The 22,948-nt window shown below is 38.1% G+C and overlaps 1 protein-coding gene across 2 annotated transcripts in view; it reads right to left on the bottom strand.

The window, feature by feature from the left end:
* Window positions 1-22,948, bottom strand: part of AKAP6 (A-kinase anchoring protein 6) — a 287,788-nt gene that overhangs the window by 147,233 nt on the left and 117,607 nt on the right. For both annotated transcript variants that reach the window (XM_040602103.1, XM_040602104.1), the window contains exons 5-6: window positions 19,850-19,972; window positions 1,177-1,273 (exon numbers count right to left, since the gene is read on the bottom strand). In XM_040602103.1, the coding sequence (XP_040458037.1) occupies window positions 1,177-1,273; window positions 19,850-19,972 (220 nt within the window). The remainder of the gene's footprint in view (window positions 1-1,176; window positions 1,274-19,849; window positions 19,973-22,948) is intronic.

Below are 22,948 nucleotides of genomic sequence, written 5' to 3'. Positions count from 1 at the left end.
TAATTGAACCACGGATTTTAATGTATTTTCTCAGCAATAAATTCAAGCATTACCTTTGTTCATACTGCACAACAATGCTATATGGTAAAAACATTTCTTTTGGCCATCAAGTTAAATTTTGATTATGTTTCAGCTGATGATTTCAAGAAAAGGAAAATCCCACATAAACTGTGATTCCTATGCAGTAGGGAATGCTCTGGTAATCTGAACCTCTAATATCTAGTCTTTATTACAAAACATTTCAGAATCTTCAGAATATATTTTTTGTAAATATTATCTGCTGTTTACACATTATCGTTTCCTAAGTGTATGATGACATGCACTACCCTTCTCTGTTATGGTTTCTATACCTTTTTGGAACTATACATAGAAGTCACTAATTTCCTATAGCTTTCACATTACACAGATGTCTGATGCTGTGAAACAATAGAGGCACAATGTGAAAGAGGCACATGATCAGAAACAATAGAAGCACATGAGCAGAAAACAGTAGACCAAAGGATAACTTCAACCAGGACGAAAAGCATGTCAAATAGGCCAAAATTAAGATGACATTCCATATCAGTATATGCTGATTAAAACCCTACTATCATACAAGTCACACAAACACCTAAAAATATAGGGGGTGGTGGGGATAGAGATAGGGAAATAAGCATATCTCTCCCCCTCCTCTCGATTTAAGGCCTCTGCAGAAGACAAGCCTAACCAAGGGGAAAAGGTATTTTTAATTTATTCCTCATAAATATATTAAAATCAATGTAAGAATTAGTTTAAGTGGCAAAATAAAGCTTTACCAATGCAATTATCCATGCAGAGTATGTAAAAATATATATATATTTGAAATCCTAATTCATTATCTTAATGTTATTTCCATAGCACCTACATCAAAGAATGTGTCAGTGTGAAGTTTTCAGTGATGTGATTTCAATTGAAACTCAGCTGAGCAGCAAGACCAAAATAAAATGAACAGACTATTTGCAGGCAGTATTTCATTTTATAAGTATCACTGCATTGTATGCAGTATATGAAACATTTATAAATCTTGAAGGTCAATCTGATAATGTAAATATTAATAATACATAAGGAAGTGAATATATGCAGTAATTTACAGCAATGCTTCTTCATTCTTTAATAGTCTGGAGACATAAAGACTTGCAATATTTCAGAAGGATTTACCTGATTTGTGAGATACAATAAGCTCAAGAAGTTGACGTCCCTCTTCTACCACTGCTTCTTTTAAAGCACAGTGGCTATCTACATTCAACTTAAAACTCTGCAAAAAAAAGAGAAGAAAAAAAAAGAGGAAAAATCTCAGTATCAGACATTGGAGAGGCAGTTATCATAAAACACACGTACAAAATTACTTGCTGCTTTTTATCAAGAACCACATCCCTATTTACCCAATAGCCAAACTAATTTGCGATACTAAAAGCTATTGATATTTTGGATCTGGGCTCAAAATGTTTCCATTAGATCAGCAAAGTGCATCTGTGTTGAAACAGCTGACAAATCTAGAAATTCATTAGGTTTTATGAAAAGTCACAACCCGTAGGCTATATCTGGAGTAACAGTGTTCTATAAAATACACTAAATTTATGCTACCACATATGAGCTCTGTATTTTTCAGATTTCTTTGAAATGTTGGTGATAGCACTATTTATGAAACCATAAAAAATTACAGCATTGAATATATTGGCCTTATGCGCACTCATACAAAACTATTAATATTGTGTTTCTGAGTTTCTCTCATATCCGTTTTCAAAGAACAAATCAGACTGCTTTAGATCTCTGCATTCTTAATTTGCAAAGCAAGTATTTTTCATCCTTTTTTTCACGAATATTTTTACTAGTTTACAAAGGATCTCCGCTTTAACAGTGATTAAAATATTTTGTTTCTTTTTTAAATTTAATTTTTATTTTTACAAATTACATTAAAATCTAGTGATAAAGAAAGGAACTGGAAACATGATCTAGTACTATATGTTATGCCATTTCATACACTACCGATAACTTGGATAAATTTGTGAATTATTTGCCAGAGCTTCTCACTCGTACTTGTGTGTAAGAAAGAGAAACACAATACAATAAAGAAAGGGGTACTTGCTGTATTTAATCATAAACCATGTGCAGCCCTGAACACACACACACACACACAACTATTGTTCCCTTTGAAATGTCTATGGAATGAATGAAAACAATATTTGACCCCTTGGAAGAAAACTGTTTTGCCTTCTCTTGGGAATGAGTTAAGTAGATGATGAAAGAGATGAAAGGAGACTGCAAGAGTACATTTGCAGCTTCTGGGTTTTATAAAACTTATTTATAAGTCTCCAAATACTAGTGACTATGTTAGTACTGAAGTAGCAGCCACCACAAAATACTCAAAAGCCTTCATTTCTTAGGGAAGCAACCATTTCCTTTCTTTCCTAACTTCTGTAGTCAGGCTGATTGGTGTAGCAGAAAATAATATTACCTGAACTGTAAAAAAGTGATGTTCTTTTACTATATTTGTCATGGTTGAAAGAGGCATCTTGCTCAGGCAGACTAAGAGTCTCAGGCAACAGTGTACCTCACACTTAGTGACAGAATCTTTTTAAGAATTCTCCATTCAAATAGAGCAATAAACAAGAATTTTGCTACCTTCAGCATTTTGCCTAGTCCAATTTTCCTTGGGTGGGCATCTGAATACATTGTTTCGTACCAGCTGTTGAACAACTGGGGCAGCCGAGAGAAGTTAAGAAGGAGAAAGGATGCCTAGTTTACGTCTGGCCCTTTCTTAAATCTAGAGTTTTATGAACTCAAATCTAGAAGTTCTTTTTCCTTCGTAAGAGCATGTCTGAACAAGCATTGACAATATTTAATTTTCTGTTTACTTAAAACAGGCTTGTACTGAATAGTTTGTAATCATGCACTTCACAGGAAATGCACTATGCGTGTGCCTCACACAGCAAAAGAGAACCTAAAGGACCTGAGAGTAGGTTGTGTAATTTCATATAATTGAAGTTGAGTATAGATGCAGCTGGATGTGGCAGTGTCTCGAGATGATGTGGATGTATTTGATAGGAAAATTGGAAAAGATGAGGTATTCTTTTTCATTAGGGAAAAAAAAAGAGGCTTGGTGTCCTAGAAAAGATTCATTTAACATAACGCACCAGATACTACAATACAGCTTGATTTTCAGGTGCACCTATTAACCAGTAATAATGTTAAACTGAAGAAGCAAAATATGATGAATAAAGATGGGGCCAAACTTCTGGGGTTTGACTAGCAATATTCTCCTTGTGCAAAATTCTGATTTTAAGGCTAAATCATGTGTGGCACAAATACTGTGAACATACATGAAATTTAACAGAAATAAACTCTTATCAGCACAGAGCCACCACATTGTGGTTTAAGCCTAGCCAGAGACTAAGCCCCACGCAGTCGCTCACTCATTTCCCCCCGGGCAGGATGGGGGAGAGAAGCAGAAGAGTAAAAATGAGAAAACTCGTGAGTTGAGATAAAGACAGTTTAATAGGGAAAGCAAAAGCCAGACATACAAGTAAAGCAAAAGAAGGAATTCATTCACCACCTCCCATCAGCAGGCAGGTGTTCAGCCACCTCCAGGAAAGCCGGGCTCCATCACTCAACAGTTATTTGGGAAGACAAACACCATCACTCTGAACATTCCCCCCCTTCCTTCTTATTCACCCAGCTTCATATGCTGAGCATGATGCCATATGGTGTGGAATGTCCCTTCGGTCAGTTGGGGCCAGCTGTCCCGGCTGTGCCCCCTCCCAGCTCCTTGTGCCCTGCCAGCCCCTTGCTGGTGGGGTGGGGTGAGGAGCAGAAGAAGCCTTGGCTCTGTGTGAGCGCTGCCCAGCAATAACGAAAACACCCCTGTGTTATCAACACTGCTTTCAGCAAAAACCTAAAACACAGCCCCATGCTAGCTACTGTGAGGAATATTAACTCTATCCCAGCCAAAACCAGCACACACTAAAAGAAGGGAACCACTCATGTAAGTTTAAATACCAACAGAAGAAAAGGAAATTGTCAGTTGATGTAGGTGAAATGTGAGTTTTGGCTTTAGAATTATATATGTATGTATAATTCCTTACAGGTGGTAATTTCATAAGAAAAAGAAACAAATGGACAAGGAATGCTGGAAAGAATAGCCCTCAATCAGGGCATCGGTGTTCATGGTTCCTCATACCGCAGGGCTGATAATGTGACACATGAAAAAGGAAGAGTTGAAGATGTAACAAGTATTACATGTTTATACAATGGAGAGATGCAAATTTGCACAGCTAAAAATAAAATCAGGTGAAATATTTAGAATGGAGGAGGAACTTCAAACATAGAGGTCCTCTCCCATCCCAGATATTTCCCGTTCCCTACTGTTCACTTATGGCATCTGGAAAATTGTAACTCTAACAGCGTGCGACCCAGGAACTCTGCTCCCCTCCTCCTCTGATCTTCCCTGATAATGAATGGAGCCTTTGCATTTGAGGAGAGGAAAGGAGAAGAGGAGGGTAGTCAATTAATCAAAGCCATTTTACCAGACACATTTGCAGCTATGGAGCAGTCTAAATATCACACATGAGCACATATACATTATGGAAAATGCATGTGCATTGGCCTGACAGCAGCTTTTTAAACAACACATTAATGTCATCCCTAGCACTACAGTGTATATAATGTAGTTTACAAGCTGCAAGAAGCAAAACATCCTTATGAAGTTCTCTGCACTTTTCCCAGTCACCATGCATCTATATATAAATATCAACTGTTCTGATTTAGCAAGAAAGGAAAAGTGAGGCAGGAATCATGCAGTTCTGTTAAAGCTACAGAACTGTAAATAAACAGGAATAAAGACTCCAAAACTGTAAGTACAAAGCCCCAGGAGTGCTATCTTCTGTTGGCTGCACGGGGCCAAGGAGCTCAGCCTTCACAAAATGAAGCTGTCCCCTGACACTTAGCAAACTGATTGATTCATTGGGCAACAATACTGCAAGAACCTCCATGGGGAAAAAGGCACCTCCTGATCTATACTGGGCTCTGAACACACTAAAAATAAGAGTACTTTTCCAACATATTATAATCTTGCCCTCTCATCTTATTCGCCTGTGCAACTGGGGATGAGAAAAAATATTTGAAAAAATATTTATTTGAAGTTCCCCTGAGGATATATTTTACAGCTGTAGGTACTTATATTTAGGAAACTTCTACTGAGTAGGTATCCTACAGTATGTACATATTGAGCTCTGATATACAACCTTTCACTGTTTCGCAACCCTCTGTTCTTAACAAATCTTTGTAATGTGATAAAGCACAACTTGGGTCTTGACCTCTTCATATCTGCAGTAAGGGAAGTCAAATAATGAGTATTTTTGTTTCCAGAGGCACAAAGACTTTGTGTAAGCATGTATTTTATTTAAGTCATGATGTGTCCAACTAATGATTTCTAGAGTACTTTGCATCTCTGAAACACAAATAAGCAACTAAGTATCATGTGAACCTAAAATGTATATGTTAATATAGATTACTTTAAATGACACAGCAGATTACAACTACTGCCAGATGAAGGTAATGTACTAAAATAAATATTTTAATTATCTCAGTCAATCATACTATTAGTGTGTGTGGAGTACTGGGCTACCCCTGAGACCTAATTTTCTTGAGGTTCATTTTTTTATGTGTTTGAATACCTTTGAGAAAAATATCACCACTTTTAGGGTATTTATTTTTAGAGCAATGGTTTAGACAATTCAACTTTAAGTGAGCTATGATTTTAGAATTTTAAATAGAAAGCTTAATTTAAAATTTCCTATAGTCATTTGCATTTTTCAAGAAAACCACAATATTACTAAAGTAGGGACTTCTATATTTAGGTACAGTTGAATGTATGTTTTTGCTAATAATGTAGCACATTTAATTACAACACTTTCTGTGACAGTTAGAATTAAATTGTGAAATTTAGAGTGATGGGTACAGTTTCTGGTAGAAAAGGCATGTGATTCTTTCACTGAGACAATCCTGAAAGGGTAACCAAACTCCTGCAAATATTACCAGCCATGCTGTGTTTTGGATAGGTAGACAGTTTCAACTCACAGTAAAGTTCCAAGAAAATGGAGCAACAAATGTGTTTCATTTATTTACTAAATATATGCCATATACCAATAATCTCCAAGCAAAAAAAAAAAAATGTTGATTTTTTTTAATTATCATATTACATTTTTCTTAAAGGGAATATGACTTGAAACAGTTTCTGAAAATTTGTTCTGATATTCTTAATATACTTTTGCAACTATGTTGGTCCTGGCACAGTTACCTCCCAATAGCTTGCTACGACAAAATACCAAGATATAAAGTACTGAATTCAACTTTTGGTTATGCAAAGATAGTGGGTTTTGGGTGGGTTTTTTGGTTGTTTTTTGTTGTTGTTGGTTTTGGTTTGGTTTGGTTTGGTTTTTTGGTGTTTGTTTTTTTTTCCTTGAGGAGTTCTGACCACACAGAAAGTCTCTGTCCGGTCACTGTCTACTCTTAACATACTCGAGTTAACAACCTAATAAGCCATGTAATAATATGGTACTTTCACACTCCTGAACACTACCTAACAATGACATTCAGTAAATCAAAAAAATAACTACTATGAAAGCTGCCCTTATGTTAACAAGGAAATGGTCATATATTTAGCATTCTAATGACATAATAATAAATACATAATTAATGGGTCAATGGTTATATAAAATGGGTATTCATATGCAATTTGTACATGGAAAAAGATCCTATCTTCTATGAAATAGTGCATTTCACAGATCTACAAATAGATCATCAAACTATTTGAGTTTTTAACAATTGGCGAATATCTTGCTTAGGAAAGCCTTACATTTTTCATCAGAGATATAAAGCTTACTCACTATTAGAAGTCACTAGGATATGTTTTCCTGGGCATTAAATGTTACATGTGAAATGGTTCCAGTAAATGTCTCCTTTGATCACATTTTCTATAAAACCTAGGTGAGTATAAAGAATTTTTTAATTTCTTCTTTTTTTTAAGCTGTATTTCTGAGTAACACTCCACCTATTAAACAGAACACAAACACTATGGAAATGCTTTACAAAGCTCCATAGTCAAGGTTTATTTTTACCACAACAGCAGACATTCTACCTTTGCTTTCTAAGGAGAACATGGTGAATTCACTTCTGAAGCTGCAGCACCCACTAAGGATCTTTTTCTTCTTTCCCTAAGACTGAGAACATAACCTCCCTACAGCAGCGATGGCCAAGGGGCCAATTATCACCAACTGCTAAGCAAATTTCTAATGCCTAATAGAATATGATCATCATTTTCCTTAGATGAACCACACAGTATTTCCTTCTGTAACTGATGGGAGCTGGTAGATATTTTTTAAAATTGGATAGCTAGTGGAAAGATGTCATCTTCTACTCCCTGCAACAATGAGAAAGCTTTAAAAGATTAATTTGTTGGGTTTCTCTGGGGGTAATTCCTTCCATTGGCATCTGTAGGCAGATAAAACTGGGCAAAATAACAGTATCACTATCTATGTTGATTCACAATATCAGATTATAATCTAAAATGCCTTTAAAATTGACATAAAACTGATCTGGGAACCTCACTACTGAAATCCCACAATCATCATCTTATGCTGGCATTGTGCCACTGTAGATGTAGATCAGATGTAAGGTGGTTTGACTGCTCAGACAATTTCTTTTTGTAAGTTTATCATTCATTTAAACATAGTATTAACTGAACATTCTGAGTTCAAAATGCTTAGTAACAAGATAATTATAGCAAGCCCAGGAATGATTTTACCTTCCAATCACCGATATGCATTCTCCACCTTTCACTTGATCTGAATATACATTTTGCCTGGGAGGACCCAGCATATTTGTGAAGACACAGACTGGTGGGAGTTTAGTGAAGAGCAAACGGAATATGTTTAAAGGTAGAAATGGTAGAAGTTTATAAGCAATAAACAAGACTGACTAAATGATGATTAAGGGCCATTATCAGCTACTTATATTCCATGAATCTGAACACCAAGCAGAAAGAAGACTTATTAGCATAGTACAGTATCAGAGGGTATAGTAGATGGGACTAATGGAATTAAATTAAGAAAAAGTCAGATCTATTAGATTGTGTAATAATCTCCTAAGGGAAATAGTGAAAGCCCTGATCCCTTGAGACCTTTAAATAGATAAAATTGTAAGAGTAAGAACTACAATACAAGGACAGAGAGCAGCCTAGGTCTTTCGCATACCATCGAATTTGTGACAGGCCAAAAAATCTAAATACAGTGGGGAAGGCTCTACCCCAGAAGTCCTACAGTAATTCACACTTTTGTAAAACCACCTCACCCCTTTCTTCTCCATCACAGCTTCTGCCATTCCAGTACTAGGCAATCAATGTCTTTTCCCTTTGTTACCTCCTAACCATGAATAGCACAATCTTCTTCACAGTAAATACTTTAGGTTTCCCAGTTTCTGTTTCTCATTTCTCATGGTGTTTTTCATCTCTTCAGAATTTAGCCAAGTTTTCAATGCCTAATTTTAGACTTTGAGAAAAAAAGTATAGCTAGCCCAACTCTCCAGGAAGCCCTTTTTGCAGATTTAGTTTAGAAGGCATACAGGCTATTTTTGCAGATGCTTCCAATTTCAAACTGTCCTGGTTTCAGCTGGGATAGAGTTAATTTTCTTCCTAGTAGCTGGTACAGTGCAGTGGTTTGGATTTAGTATGAGAATGATGTTGATCACACACTGATGTTTTAGTTGTTGCCAAGTGGTGCTTACCCTAAGTCAAGGACTTTTCAGTTTCCCATGCTCTGCCAGTGAGCAGGTGCACAAAAAGGCAAGAGGGAGCATGGCCAGGGCAGGTGACCCGAACTAGCCAAAGGGATATTCCGTACCATGGAACGTCATGCTCAATATACAAACTGGCAGGAGCTGGCTGGGAGAGGTCAGTTGCTGCTTGGGAACTGGATGGGCATCAGTCAGCAGGTAGTAAGCAATTGCATTGTGCATCACTTGTTTTTCTTGGGTTTTGTTCCTCTGCCTCTTTTTTTTTTTTATCTCCCTTTTCATTATCTACTGTTATGTTGTTGTTGCTGTTGTTGTGTTTTACTCTATTTAATTATTAAAATCTTATCTCAACCTATAGCTTTTACCTTTTTCTAATTCGCCTTCCCATCACACCAGGGTGGGGGGAGTGCACGAGCAGCTGCGTGGTACTTCATCACCAGCAAGGGTTAAACCACAACACAAACTCATGTAAATTCTCCTGCTGCCAACTCTGATTTCTTTTTTGTGTTTCACTACAGAAATTTCTCTCTGCTTTTGTCTAAGCATTGTACATTCATAAAAATGTTTACGTGAGGCTTCCTAAATTGAATCTCTGTTCATTATCAAGGGATGAGGAATGGAAGAACATGGGCAAGAAAGCACAGGGGCAAAATGGCTATACAGTGAAACAATTGTTAAATTGTCATAAGCACGGAGAACTGCACATCCAGTCCACCATATGTAACTGTCCTTGATCACGTCTTCCTGACATACTCAGAAAATAATCCCCAGAAGTCACAGTCTTCTGACTCCTTTTTCTTTCAAGATGACATTTGTCTAGCTGATCTTACACATTTCTAGGTATACTTCTTCCATCTGGAGAGACCCAACATGCCGGAAAGATATTTCACCAAAATATGCCTAAGTAGTATTGTCCTACCACATGCAAAAAAAAAGCCAACCAAGAGAAAAGAACTTTCCAATCCAAAGATAAATTAATGGGGTACAGCAGCCTTGGCAAATATGGAGTTACTGGGGGGGAGGGGTGGATATAGATATAGATAGATATAGATATAAAATTTAAAAATAAATTTACTAACTTACAGACCAAAAAGCACTCACTGACACTAAATAACAGTATCTAGTTTTAGAAAAATCCTTGAAAGATTTTAGTTCTGTTAAAATTTCAGGGGAATATGAATGCGATGTAATTTGCTTTTTATATATGTACAGATATAAGGTTTAGTGCAATTTAAAGGTGAACTAAAATGCCTTCTTAGCAAAATATACCTAACAAACTGAGATTCCAAATTATTAATCCAATTCATCTGTAGAATTAGGAAACAAAAAAAAACAAATACCATAGGAGGTGCAATGCAAAACATTTACCAGTGAAGACCTCCATTCATGTCCTGATTTTTCAATAATTCTGCTGAAATCTTTGGCATTGCAAACACCAAAACACAGTCAGCAATGCTATCACTTCTAGTACTTAAAGTGTGAATATTATGCCTCTGAGAGACATACCACAGAACCCATGGGAGTGAACTAACTCTTGGCAGATAAGTAAAAGCAAATATAGTTTAAATGTTGTTGAAAGTGTGCTTGTTTGTCCTCTGAGATCCTAGCATTATATTCTTTTTAGCCTCAGAATTTTTTAAGAATAGATTTCATTTCACTTTCAAAAACAAATTACAGACTACATCTATATTGATCATGCCAGCATACTAAAATTTCAGGCAACAGCATATATATTTAGACATAAAAATCACAGTTAACCGAGTTTCTACACAAAGCATTATGCAATTCATTAATAAAATAATCATAACTTTAAAATCAAATTTTTAAAGTTTTGCAAAATCTTACAATGATAAATTAGTGTAAAGAGAGTAACCAAGTTGTCATTCAAAGAGAGATTATTTGGCAATTGCTATACAGCTTCTAAGTCAGAACTACATGAAATACTTTTTTACTGAAATTTCCTGATCAAGTTAGTACAGAACATTTTATAATGGCATTTTGATTCTATTATATCATTACAGACACTGAATCCCCTGCATGCAAACAATTTCTTCTGCAAGCCAGGCACACAGTGGACCCAGCGGAATCCCTAACTTTCACCACTCAGACTTACAGTATCTGTGTTTTGGGATACCTCAGCACCCAAGAGTTTTACTGTTATGAGTGGTGAGACTTGAGAGGGGATGAACACTGTAACACTGCCAAGTCATTACCCTGCCTTGTTCAGCTTCATCCACAAGTGCAAATGAATTTAAACCTTTCCCAAAGTCTGAACAATCTGGGTTTTAATGTGCTTCATGACAGCGTTTGGCCTTGTTTTCTAAGAAAACTACATCAGATATTTCATACATACCCAGAGGAATATACCACCCTCTATATTCTTGCATGTAAAAGAACACTATGCTTTAAGGATCTCATCGTTCCCTCCTCCAAAGCAATAAATATTAGCTTAAAAGCATCCTGGATATTGGTGAAAATAAAATTCTGTTTTTTTCAAATCTCAAAGATGATGTATTTTTTTTTAAAACAAACAAACAAACAAACAAAACCCAACAGAGCAGTATCATTGTTCTTGAGACATACATTAAACTTGTTCATACACTAGATTTCCATACACTTAGATCAAAAGACTTCAAAATCCTCACAAATGATGGAGTTTAGATTTTGGACATTACAATTTTCCCTTCTCCTTCAGTAGAAGCAGCAGAGCTACTTTAGGGTGATGTTCTAATATTCTTTGCCTCTGGTTTAATGCCTCCTCTGTCCAGAGAGAGCTGCAGCTCTAAAAACTAGAGATGCTGGGACAGCCTCCTGTGAAGCTAGTTAACTAATATGTTACAGGCAGGCCCAACAGTGCTACCTTTTATGATGGGATCCTATTCCCCTCCTATGCACAACTATGTAAATTCAGTGTGGTAACAAAGAGAAGAAAAGGAGTACTGGGATGGTGTGAACCAATAAAAAAAAAAGTAAATGCAATAGCCTTTTTTTCTTCATGGCTGTAAAAAGTACCTATGCAAGGTTAGGTATCTACAAATTTGGAAGACAAGTTTAGAAAAAAGTTGTACTCTTAATAGCATTCAAGCCATTCAGTCTCTAGGAAAATTATTAAGCCATCACTTCTTTTGGTACAAGCTTGCACAAAATAAACCTCCTGAGTGGGACTGTGTGGTAACAGCTGGTAGTAACAGCATGGGCCAGTAAATGGACAAGTCCTTCCTTCACTGAAAACAAACATAGTAGTAACAGATCTCCTACTTCTGTGATGCTGGGAGCATAAACATGGCCCACTCCTTCTTACAAAGAAAAGATATGTGTCAGCTCTTCCTCATTGCGTGACCTTATGGGAAACATTTTTAGATCAAGCACAGCATCTCTCTATTGGTCAGGACAACAATACTGTGATTAGCAGACTATATACCTGGATTTCTCTTATATACCTGATTTTTTCTCTTATTTAGTCACAAAAAAAGTCGCTGAAATTCTAAAGAACAGTCCAAACAGTTTAGAAGCCTCTATTTTTCCCACTGTCAGCAACTGTACACTGTCTGGCTCCAGGTACAGCCAAATGCATTAAATGACAGCAACATTTCCTCTTGATGATCTCAAACTCAAGAAACAGAAAAAAATACATAGAAGTTATTGAATTTACATATTTAAAAAACTGAATAATAGTCACAACTGGCAATGTACATGCATTCTCTTTGTTTAAGATTGATGTCTTACTTTCTATTAAGTCCTTTTATTTGCCTGTGTCATTTGCAATCTGCTGGGTTTAGTCTGTATCTCTGATTAGTGTGTTCTGCAGACTGCTCTCTATATAAAAGGGCATACATTCAGGAACCCATGCATACCCAAAATACCTTTCAAGATAACAGCATAGGATTCAGAAATTCAAAGTAACAATAGGCTAAACAGATTCAAACCAAAGTCCTTAGAAAAGCAAGAGATTAGTCCACCCATGGCGCTCAGACTCTTCAGCACCATCATCCTGCAGACACTATTGTGTATTTTGAAGAAAAAAATCTAAATTGGCTGACAAGGACATTGGAAATGCCCAAACAGCAAAAGCACAGTACATAACTTTGCCATTTCAGAGGCTTTAATACATTTAATAAAATTACTGTTACCACCACTACCACAAAGACAGCCAGTAGATTAGCCCAAGGCATGTGTATTTAACCTTATTTTCAACAAGAACAGGTATTTAATACTCCTCTAAACTGACATTTTTCAGAAAATGAGATTTTCCAAGGAGATGAGAATGATTTTTTTTTCAGACATAGCAGACTTGTTACAAACAGACAATCAGTTATCATGAGATATCACAGAAGCATCATTACTTCACCAATACAATTTCTTAAATGGGGAAATACAGTCTATTTTCTGTATGAAAGCATTTTCTATTTACAGCTAAGAAAGTGCTGAGCAATGATGTGGCCAGAAACATTTATACTGGACATAGGAAAATTCTTATTTCATTTCTCTGTAGATAAAACTATCAAAACTCCCATATCGTAAGAAGAATTTAGTTTTGGAATGGAGTTGACATCTAAAATTCATATACAGAAGAGAAGTAAATGCTAGTGTGAATCAACATGTATAATTTGCTTTGAAATACTAGTGATAATTGCTCTATGATATTTTTAAGACTGTAGCATGTAAAGTAAATATGGTGACTGAGAAGGTTAATATAATGGAACAATTCTGAGCTAAAAAGCCCTTTAATGTGGCATAAAAGTTGCAAATAAAATGAGGTTAAAAATACAGAAAGGGATCTCACAATTTTTTAGAAATAAAACCAAAAAAATTCTCATTGATGGAAATGATCATTTAGCATAGCCAAACCACACTTTGTACTGCAATGACTCCATCCAATCCAAGCCACTTGTACTTTCTACAGAACAGTATTTGCTATTCTAGTTTCAACTAAATAGAACAGATATTTTTGCCTAAAAAAGCCAACAAATAAATAACCCTGGTGTGAACAATTATTTTCAAGGAGGCCATCTTCCTCCATTCTTTCTGTGAGTGACCAACAATTCCTTTGTGCTATCTGGAGAAACAGGAAACCACCAGCTGCCATCTTTTCTAAGGATAACTTATGTCCACATTTACAATGACAGCAAAGTGAAACATTGAGAGAAGCCCTGCAGAGAAGGACCTGGGGGTACTAGTAGATTAAAAGCTGGACATGAGCCAGCAATGTGCGCTCACAGCCCAGAAAGCCAACCGTATCCTGTTCCGCATCAAAAGAAGCGTGATCAGCAGGTTGAGAGAGGTGATTCTGCCCCTGTTCAGCTCTGCTGAGCCCCCACCTAGAGTGCTGCATCCAGCTCTGGGGCCCTAAGCACCGAAGAGGCATGGACATGCTGGAGCAGGTCCAGAGGAGAGCTACAAAAAATGATCAGAAGAATGAAGCACCCCTCTTATGAGGAAAGACTGAGGGACTTGGGGTTGTTCAGCCTGGACAAGAGAGGGCTCCGGAAAGACTTTATTGTGGCCTTTCAGTACTTAAAGGGGGCTTATAAGAAAGCTGGGGACAAAGTTTTTAGCAAGGCCTGTTGCAACAGGACAAGAGGTAATATTTTAAACTAAAAGTTTCAGACTAGACATAAGGAAGACATTTCTTACAATGAGGGTGGTGAAACACTGGAACAGGTTGTCCAGAGAGATGGTAGATGCCCCATCCCTAGAAAAATTCAAGGTCAGGTTGGACCGGGCTCTAGTTAAAGATGTCCCTGCTCACTGCAGGATGGTTGGACTAGATGACCTTTAAAGGTCCCTTCCAACTCAAACCATTCTATGATTATGTGATTATACAATTTGCTCTCATCCAGACTGCAAACTTAAATGTAAGCAGGTCACAGCCATGGTCTTACTCAAAAGGCAACAGGCACTTCGAAAGAAAGTACATCATCTTAGGAACCTCTAGCAATTCTTCAGCTGGTTTTGAAATAAAAATGCTAAATCTATCATCCTACTTCCCCTCTTGTTCCTTGTACTCAAGATTTCAGCATTTTAACCTTAAGATATTCTGAAGAGCAAGATTGCTAGGACAAAAATACCTGACTACTAATTCCAAATTTCTAAGACGACCTTTCCTTAATTAATTTTATCTCCACTGAAAAACAGTTTGTCAACATCCACTAATAAATGCAAGGATTTAAAAAGTTCCATCAAATAAGTTATTTTTAATTTGTAGGTTTCAATTTAAAAGGCTTGTATTACCCAGCTCTAAGTATGACACTAAACACAAAAATGGATTTGGCCAAAAGACCTAAGAGGACACCACACTATGGTGCACAACCAGGAGTTGTGCAGCAACAAGAAAGCAGATTACTGTATTGACAACAAAGGGAAAAGCTGAGACTACAGAATTAAAAGTCCCAGGCCTCAGCAAATATATCCAGTGCCTTTCATCTAAACCTTTTCCTTAATGGCTCTTCACATTTCCCCATTTGCTAGCTTACTTCTTTACTGTGCTAAAACAATGTATCTTTTCAGGTCAGGGAGAAAGAGTAGTAAAATGTCTATTTTAGCAGACTAAAATGGTCACAAGTAACATGGAGAATTCTTATTTGTTAAGCTGGTAAGAAAGTCTGTTTGGTTTCAGGAGCACAGCAGTACCATCTAGACAGATGCTTTTAGCTCACAAGCTACCTTCAGGATACTGTTTTTGATGAGAACTCATCTGCATACCACCAAGACTATGCTTAGAGTCTGCTAGTAGCTGATTTTGATCTGGGTGCCAATGGGCAAGAATCAGCAAAACAGAAAAGAAGAGCTACAAAAGATAAAGTGAATTAGAAACCATTTTCAGAAGTTCCTTTTTGTAAGGATAATGAAGCTATCTTTTCATTAGGAAGTGATTTGAGCCTAACCATTCACAAAATTCAAAACCTGCCCCCCTTTTTTCTCTAGTAGGGGCTGACTGAGGCCTTTGTGGCAAAGCAGATTTCTGCTGAAAAATGCCCATTTTATGAAAAACATATGAGAGTGTTTTCAACATCTGTCGGCTTGGGTGGCTGCCTGCAGTGGTGCCAGAAGTCCAAGTGGTGGCAGCTCCATGTCAGCTCTCCTATATGAAAGGGAAGCACACAACGCCCAAATCACTTTCACCAATGTTGCTCAGTTGTGAAGACCCATAAAATGGAAAGAATAATTTCGGTCACTATTCCAGGGGTCTCTCAGAGTATTTTTATTGATTGCTTTGTGCTTTGGTGTTATCTAAAATGAAGTATATAGCAATGTCTTTTTTCAGAAAATCAGGGAACTGAATTTTAAAATTTGCAAGAAAACTGCCTCCAAGCTGAAGATTGTCTGTTTGGTGCACATTCCAGATGTAGACTACATTTCAATTTGTAGAAGAAATTTACTCTTTACCAAACCATATGATCACTCATCATGGCAAAATCTATGGAGTTTAAGTTGTAACTGTAATTTCAGAATGAAATTTCAATTTGTCCTACAGTTAGTAATTATAATTGTGGTGTATTTGGGTATCAGGGCTGTGCCTGTGTGCACACACAGTGCACTTAGTTGACAATTCCCTGGATGGCCCAGGAACTCCACAGCTAGTCTCTGCACAGACGACATAATGGACTAATTGGGAACAACAGACCAACTTGAGGAGAGGCTGTCTTCCACCTTTCACAATGAAGTGCTTCACTAATTATTTCAGGAGCTGTCCAGGTGGGACCTTCAGACAGTCACAGTGATGACTCCAGGTAGCTCTTGCTAGGCCAAGAGCAATAGACATACACTATTTGTATGCTTCAAAGTGCTGATTAACATCCTGCATGGACAGTCATGTCAGACCAAGTATAAGAATTAACTAGAACAATAGTTTGGGGAGTTCTACCAATTTAAGCTGATGTCATGCAAGGATGCTTATAATAGAGACTTGCATTGCCATCCTGTTCAAGAGATTTGATTCCTCATGTGAGCATTACCTTATACAAAGATTCTAATAAATTGAGGTTGTCGGTTTCTTGTGGTGTGTTTTTGTGGGGTTTTGGGGGTTTTCTTAATATAAATACACTCTCTTTAAGTGTTTGTGCCACACCATTTCTGGAAATGTCAAAGATGTAAAAAAGCGAGTTAGTGAGGAAAGACTTTAAAATTCAATCTTGTATCAACAATTTACACTGAGACCCTAAAATAAGAGTCAATAATTTTACATACTGAAAAATTTTGAGGATGTTCACAACTTTGTCCTTGTGTCCTGTGTAAGACTTTTCCCAGCCAATAAGGAGAAAGGGGACAAGTACATTTTTCTGTTTTCATGCTCCCATATTTTCTTTCCTTAGATTTTGACAGCAGACATTTAATTCATGAATGCAAAATATTCTCACTTTATGGCACTAATTTTGTTATTGCAACAAACATATTTCCAAGAAAACAATATCACAGGTGGTGAAATTGATAATTTGTGCCAAAGGCTAAGGCCTTGCCTCTACTAATAAAAATACTAATCTACGGAGTTTTCACTCCTTCTACAACCAGAAAATGTGCACCAGTGAGGAATCATAGCTATAAGGTTTGCCAGTGCAGATGCAGTATATAGAAAAGAACCAATACATTTTCTTTGTTTTCCAGGTTAGTTTGCTACTAGTGTCTGAACCCCTAAGTCTGGAACCTAAACCTGTAAAGTACTAAAGCCCCCTTCAACAAATCTTAGGCGAGTAACAGCATGTCACCGACTGGCAAAAGAAGAAAATGAGCAGTATAAGTACCCTCACAGAGACCTTAATCACCATTGTCTCATAATGCTGAACCAAGGGACATCTTAACATTGAGCTTAATGTGAATTGTAGTTCATATACTTCTGTTTAAACACAGATTAGGATTTCTGACAGACAAATGACACTGAAAAGCTGACAATCTAATTAATATAAATTACTATCTTCCCCACTATAAAAATGCTCTGTATTTTAATAGTTCAATTCACTGCGTAGAAACAATCACAATAGCAAGTTTTCTGAAATCTAAAAAGTCACAGTTACTTTTTTTAGGTTGTACAATGATATTTTCACTAGCTATATATGCCACAAAAATAATTATAATATCATCAAATTGAAACTGAACTATTCTTTAGACATTTTACATCACAGTAGTAAAGGAAAAAAAACAACAAACCAATCTTCTTGTTTCATAACATAGTAATCCTGAAACATATGAAGATCTTCTTGCCCCAAAGATACGCAGATATACAGAGTACAGCTGGGAGCCTAAGTACTTGCAGAGGAAAGTGAAGTTGTACAGGTGCCCACATACTCATTTATTCTGACTACCTCTAGCAATGAAGGAGTTGCCTCTGGGCTACTACTCCACATTCCAGTTTGATAGATGGGTTTGGCCTCACCTCCCACAGAAGGACAAGGCAAATTTGGAAGTCTGCAAAAGAGCTACTGTGCTACTCCCCATGGAAGAGGGAGAAAAAGAAACTGACTGTGACAGAGACTCAGACTGGTGATTGCCCTGTTCCTGGAATATGTTTCTTTCTATCCAGTCAAGAGTGAAAATTGCAGTTCTACTTGCAAAAATTCATCTCTCCAAAAGTTTCATGTTGCAGAGTAAGAAGAAAACAAATTGAAATTACCAATGCCTTTCCTGAGGCCTGATCTCTACGTCTTCAGAGCACCTGTAAACATAGTGGGAATCATGGGACCAAGTGTGTGCAGAAAAGGCAAAAAAACAAACTCTGCCATAAAATCCAAAATCTGCAATGTAAGGTGAATATGTAGTGTCTTCATACTACATTTGATAGACTAGCACAACAGGCACTTGGTCTAGTGGCTGCCTATAGGTGCTACTACAACAGAAATGTTTAAGAACAAAAGACACAAAAGAATTTTCTTATAGCTGAAATTCTAAAGACAGTTTTCAGTTTGGTTCTAATTTTATATGTGGTTAATGTATATTTAATTAATAACAGTCACTCCAGTATTACGGGAGGGGCAGAATGACATTTTTTCCTGTAATGCATCATGTGACTTCCTGGGACTGTCAAATAATTTTCCACCATCAGATTATCAGAGACTGGAAATGAGCCTGAGCTTTGCAGGTTGATGCTCTGATGTGGGTTCAGCTAATGTACTGTTTTATCTAGCTGGGGCGTCTAAGTCATTGGCTCAGAATAGTGCTATCACTAGGTTTTCTTCCAATTCATACTGGCAAGAACCTAAGATTTTGGCAGAGAAGGAATAACTTAGCTTAATTTTCCATTCTTTTTTTTTCTTCTTTTTTTTTTTTTGTTTTTTTACTGTATAGTTTACCTATTAAGACACCTATCCATTGAACAGCATATATTGATGTCTGTTTTCTACCTGCAGCATAAAATTTTGCTTTTGAGAACCTAATATTTGGTTTAATTCAGGTCTTTGTTTCACCTCCACATAACCAGAAACAGAATTCTTCCAGAAACTGGAAGAACTCAGTGAATGTCTCGTGAGGTTTACCAAATATTTCTCAATGTGTAATTCCAGCTTGCAATATATTCAGAAGATTATTCATCCAAGTGTTTGCTACTTCCACCCAATGATTTAGCTTTTTGCACAAGAACAAGCTTAGTGACAGTTGTATTAATAATACAACAGAAATGCACATCAAGTAAAATGATGGAAATAATTATTTCAAATATTTATTTAAATTACTCTGTACTATGTTAAAAGTGTGGGAGAGAGGAAGAGTTCCTTGCTAGTGGCAGTTTTGCTAATGTTACAGTCTAGTAAAAATCCTAGAATGATCAGAAGAAACATTATCTTTTCTCCTTTTGCTATCGCCATTTTCTTTCAGTTTTGGAGATAATTTCTGAACTGCAATGTAATTCTTGCTTTTAATTTAATTTTTACAAAGCTATCAGTACATATTTCAAATACAGAAAATAATTTGTTGGTATTTTCATTAAAATAAACTGCAATGCTGCAAATCTTACTTTAAAATATAGATTCACACCAGTAATTAAAAAATAATAATCAAGTAAAAAGCACAGCAGAACACTTCAATTACAGATAGTAATCATAGTATAATCTTGTCCTACCAAGTGCGTCTCCAGGTACAGTTTAAGGCTGTCTGTCTCTGCTTTAGGAGGAGTCCAATTCTCTGTTGTTTCCATGGCTTCATTTAACCAGTGAATGAATTCATCCAGCTTGCTTACAAACCCCTTACCAGATAAGAAAAGAGAAAGAACAAGAAAAGCATATTTGTTAGTAAAATGGCAATCCGGAAAATGTATGCTCGGTATTTTTTTTTTAAGCCAGGAGTGTTTTGTACTCTCATTTTGTAAAATGTTGCCTTTTACTTTACAAGCGTGCAAAGAAATAAACAATTAGCAAGTGGCCTTCTAGTAAATGAGGAGCAGACTGGTGTTTCTGGGGATAATCTAAGGTGATATTTTGGAACAGAACAATGCGACATCTATATGACTGTGATGAAATGGAGAAAACAGTAAGTTTTAGAAGATATGAGGGGAATATGTAAAAAGCTGCATATAGATTACAATGAAAATTGAGCTGAAGACCTTGCACTGGGCAGACTGGGTGTAGCATGAGCACTGCTGGCTGAATTAAGTGCTGAACAAAGCTGCATTATATACATGAGTGGACTGAGGGAAGAAACTACTTGTCAGAACTTGGGTCTTGTGATCCCTGTTTTGGTTCACAGGATGAGACTCAGAAGAAATCTAACAGTAGGTGAGGCAGAATATATAGCATTTAATATAAATATTGCTGATTGCATATGAGCCACACAGATGGGGTTCCTGAGAAGACAGGAGCTCCTGCTTCTCAGGAGCACCATTTATTTCAAGATTAGTACCAATTATATTGTCTGATTAAAAATAGTGCCCATGAATTTACATGATTAGATGATACTGTAAGCACATACTGGGTACAGATAATTTTACTGAAATCTTATCCACCACAAAGCAAGAGAGTAAATGGAATAAACTGACTGTGATGTTTATAAGCATGCTGAAAATTAACTCTGAAGAGAAATGTCCATCTATTACAAGATGAAGAGCAGATTAAGTTAGGTCTAATATTGGTTATATTATTAGTTACTAACTATGAATTTCACAGCATGGTGAGAATTTTAATTTCTAGTCAGATAACAACTCCGTATATACACTCAGTATCTCGTTCTCACCAATTTATTTATGGAATTCTTTCTGTCAATTACTAGTCCATTCAGATAGCTGAAAGCAAGCTACACGTAAAACTTTCAAAGGCTCCTGAGCAACTCAAGAGCCCAAATCCCCTTCTCTGAAGTGACACATGAAACTGGAATTCTAAACAAGAAAGAAATGAGTTTGAGCAGTTGGTGCACAGCTGTGTTATGCAAAGAAGCGCAATGGTAATAGCCCAGACCAAGCAGAGTCACACTTCCTCCAAAATTCATGGTAGCAGTTATTTTGGTCCAACACTGTGCCAAGAAGCAGGGCCCAAGAACCAACTCCTGGCTTCCAGCTGAAGTGGCAGTGCTTCTGAACCAAAGCTAGCCTCTGACAGGACACTCCAGTGCATACTGCAGGCATGACAGCACTCACTCAGGCATTCTAAATACTTTGTTTTAATTATTATTATTATTTATATGAGACCCTTACGCATCCTCAGTATGAAAAGGAGACTATTGCCATCTCTATTCATGGAACCCACTGCATCTCAGAACATTATAAGGATGAAAACTGTTATTCTGTGGGTTTTGTTGTAGGCTGTTTATCAGGACATTCCAGAAAGGGGGAAAGAAGACAGGCAGAACAGCCCAGTGGATGTGGTGAGATGACGTGCCTCCCTGCACTCTGGGGCAAGTAATGAAGGTGGCTGCATCTTCTCTCTCCCATATCAGGCCATACCACAAAGGCTATGTTCCCTACATCAAGCTATGGGACCAAGGGGAGGCAAGATGTTCCTCAGCTCTGTTTCTTGCTTTCTCCCAGCTCGCAGTGGAGCGTAAGAGATGCCAGACTGGCAAAGCAGTAGGACATGTGAGCTGCGGGGGAAAGGCAGGCACAGGAGGAGTAAAGTCTTTCTAGTCCCTCCAATAAATCTCTGCCTGCATTTTAGCAATGTGTTGTCCTTGAGAGACAAGGTGATATGGTAAGCACAAAAAAATGAAGAAAGGCTCTCTCTTGTATATGCGTCATGTATTTTACGGAGACAGACACGTATAACATCTGCCTGCAGTACTCGATGTCTGTATGCCTTCAAAAGGGTGCTCAGAGACATTGCAGCCTTGCACCAGTATAAAAAAGCAACTACTAGCAACCAAGTTACTTCTGCCCTCTGACAAAACATGCCTGTGTTTCTATATCTGCTGCTTCACGCTGGTGCTTAGAAACTGCCAAGCAGCAGTCTCCAGCAGCCCGGCACGTGCCCCTCGCCGCACAGATGAGGTGGGCTGCAGGCCTGAGCAGGCGTGGGGGTGGCACAGGGAATGCTGGGGGGCTGGTTTGGGGGCCTGGGGGAAAAAAATTATATATATACACATGCAGGCTCCCACAGAGCCACGATGCGCCAAGTTATCTGAGGAAAAAAGAGGCAGAGCTGCCAGCACCAGGCACTGAGCATGGCAAGGCCGGGCCTGCGGCTGGGGACCCACTGCCCGCGGGGAGCCCCGCTGAGGGAGCACGGGCCGCGGCCTGCCCCGCCGGATTCGCTTTCTTTGCCAGGCATCACAAATCACAATAATCCCACTATCTTTCAAATGACGGCAATAAAATGTCGTTGAAACCACGCAAGAGCGCACATCTGTAGAAACCGCAAACAGCGGCGGGCCGGGAAGCGGCAGGGCCGGCCGGGCAGGGCTGGGCAGCGCGCGGCCGCCGGCGGAGGGAGCGCCGTGCCTGGGCCCACAGCGCCACCTGCCGGCGCGCACCGCCACTCCGCCCGCCCGCGGGACGGGACGGGACGGGGCGGGACGGGACGGGACGCCCCTCGGACTGCGCATCCCGGCGCGGAGGGGCACGCGGCGGGCTTGTAGCAGCACTTGTAGACTGCAGCCTATGTATTTCAATAGCCTGGTGCCGGTGAGCGAGGGCAGAGCCACTTTTATCACCCAGAGACTCACCCCTACCTGGGAACCGAAACCCACGCCAATGCACCCCACTGTGGCGGCGCTGGCGTTGCGGACGAGACCGCGG

This window comes from Falco naumanni, chromosome 7 (genome assembly GCF_017639655.2).
Source record: "Falco naumanni isolate bFalNau1 chromosome 7, bFalNau1.pat, whole genome shotgun sequence".
Classification (NCBI taxonomy): domain Eukaryota; kingdom Metazoa; phylum Chordata; class Aves; order Falconiformes; family Falconidae; genus Falco; species Falco naumanni.
Note: the sequence above shows the minus strand (reverse complement) of the source record. Positions and strands in the feature narration are given on the sequence as shown.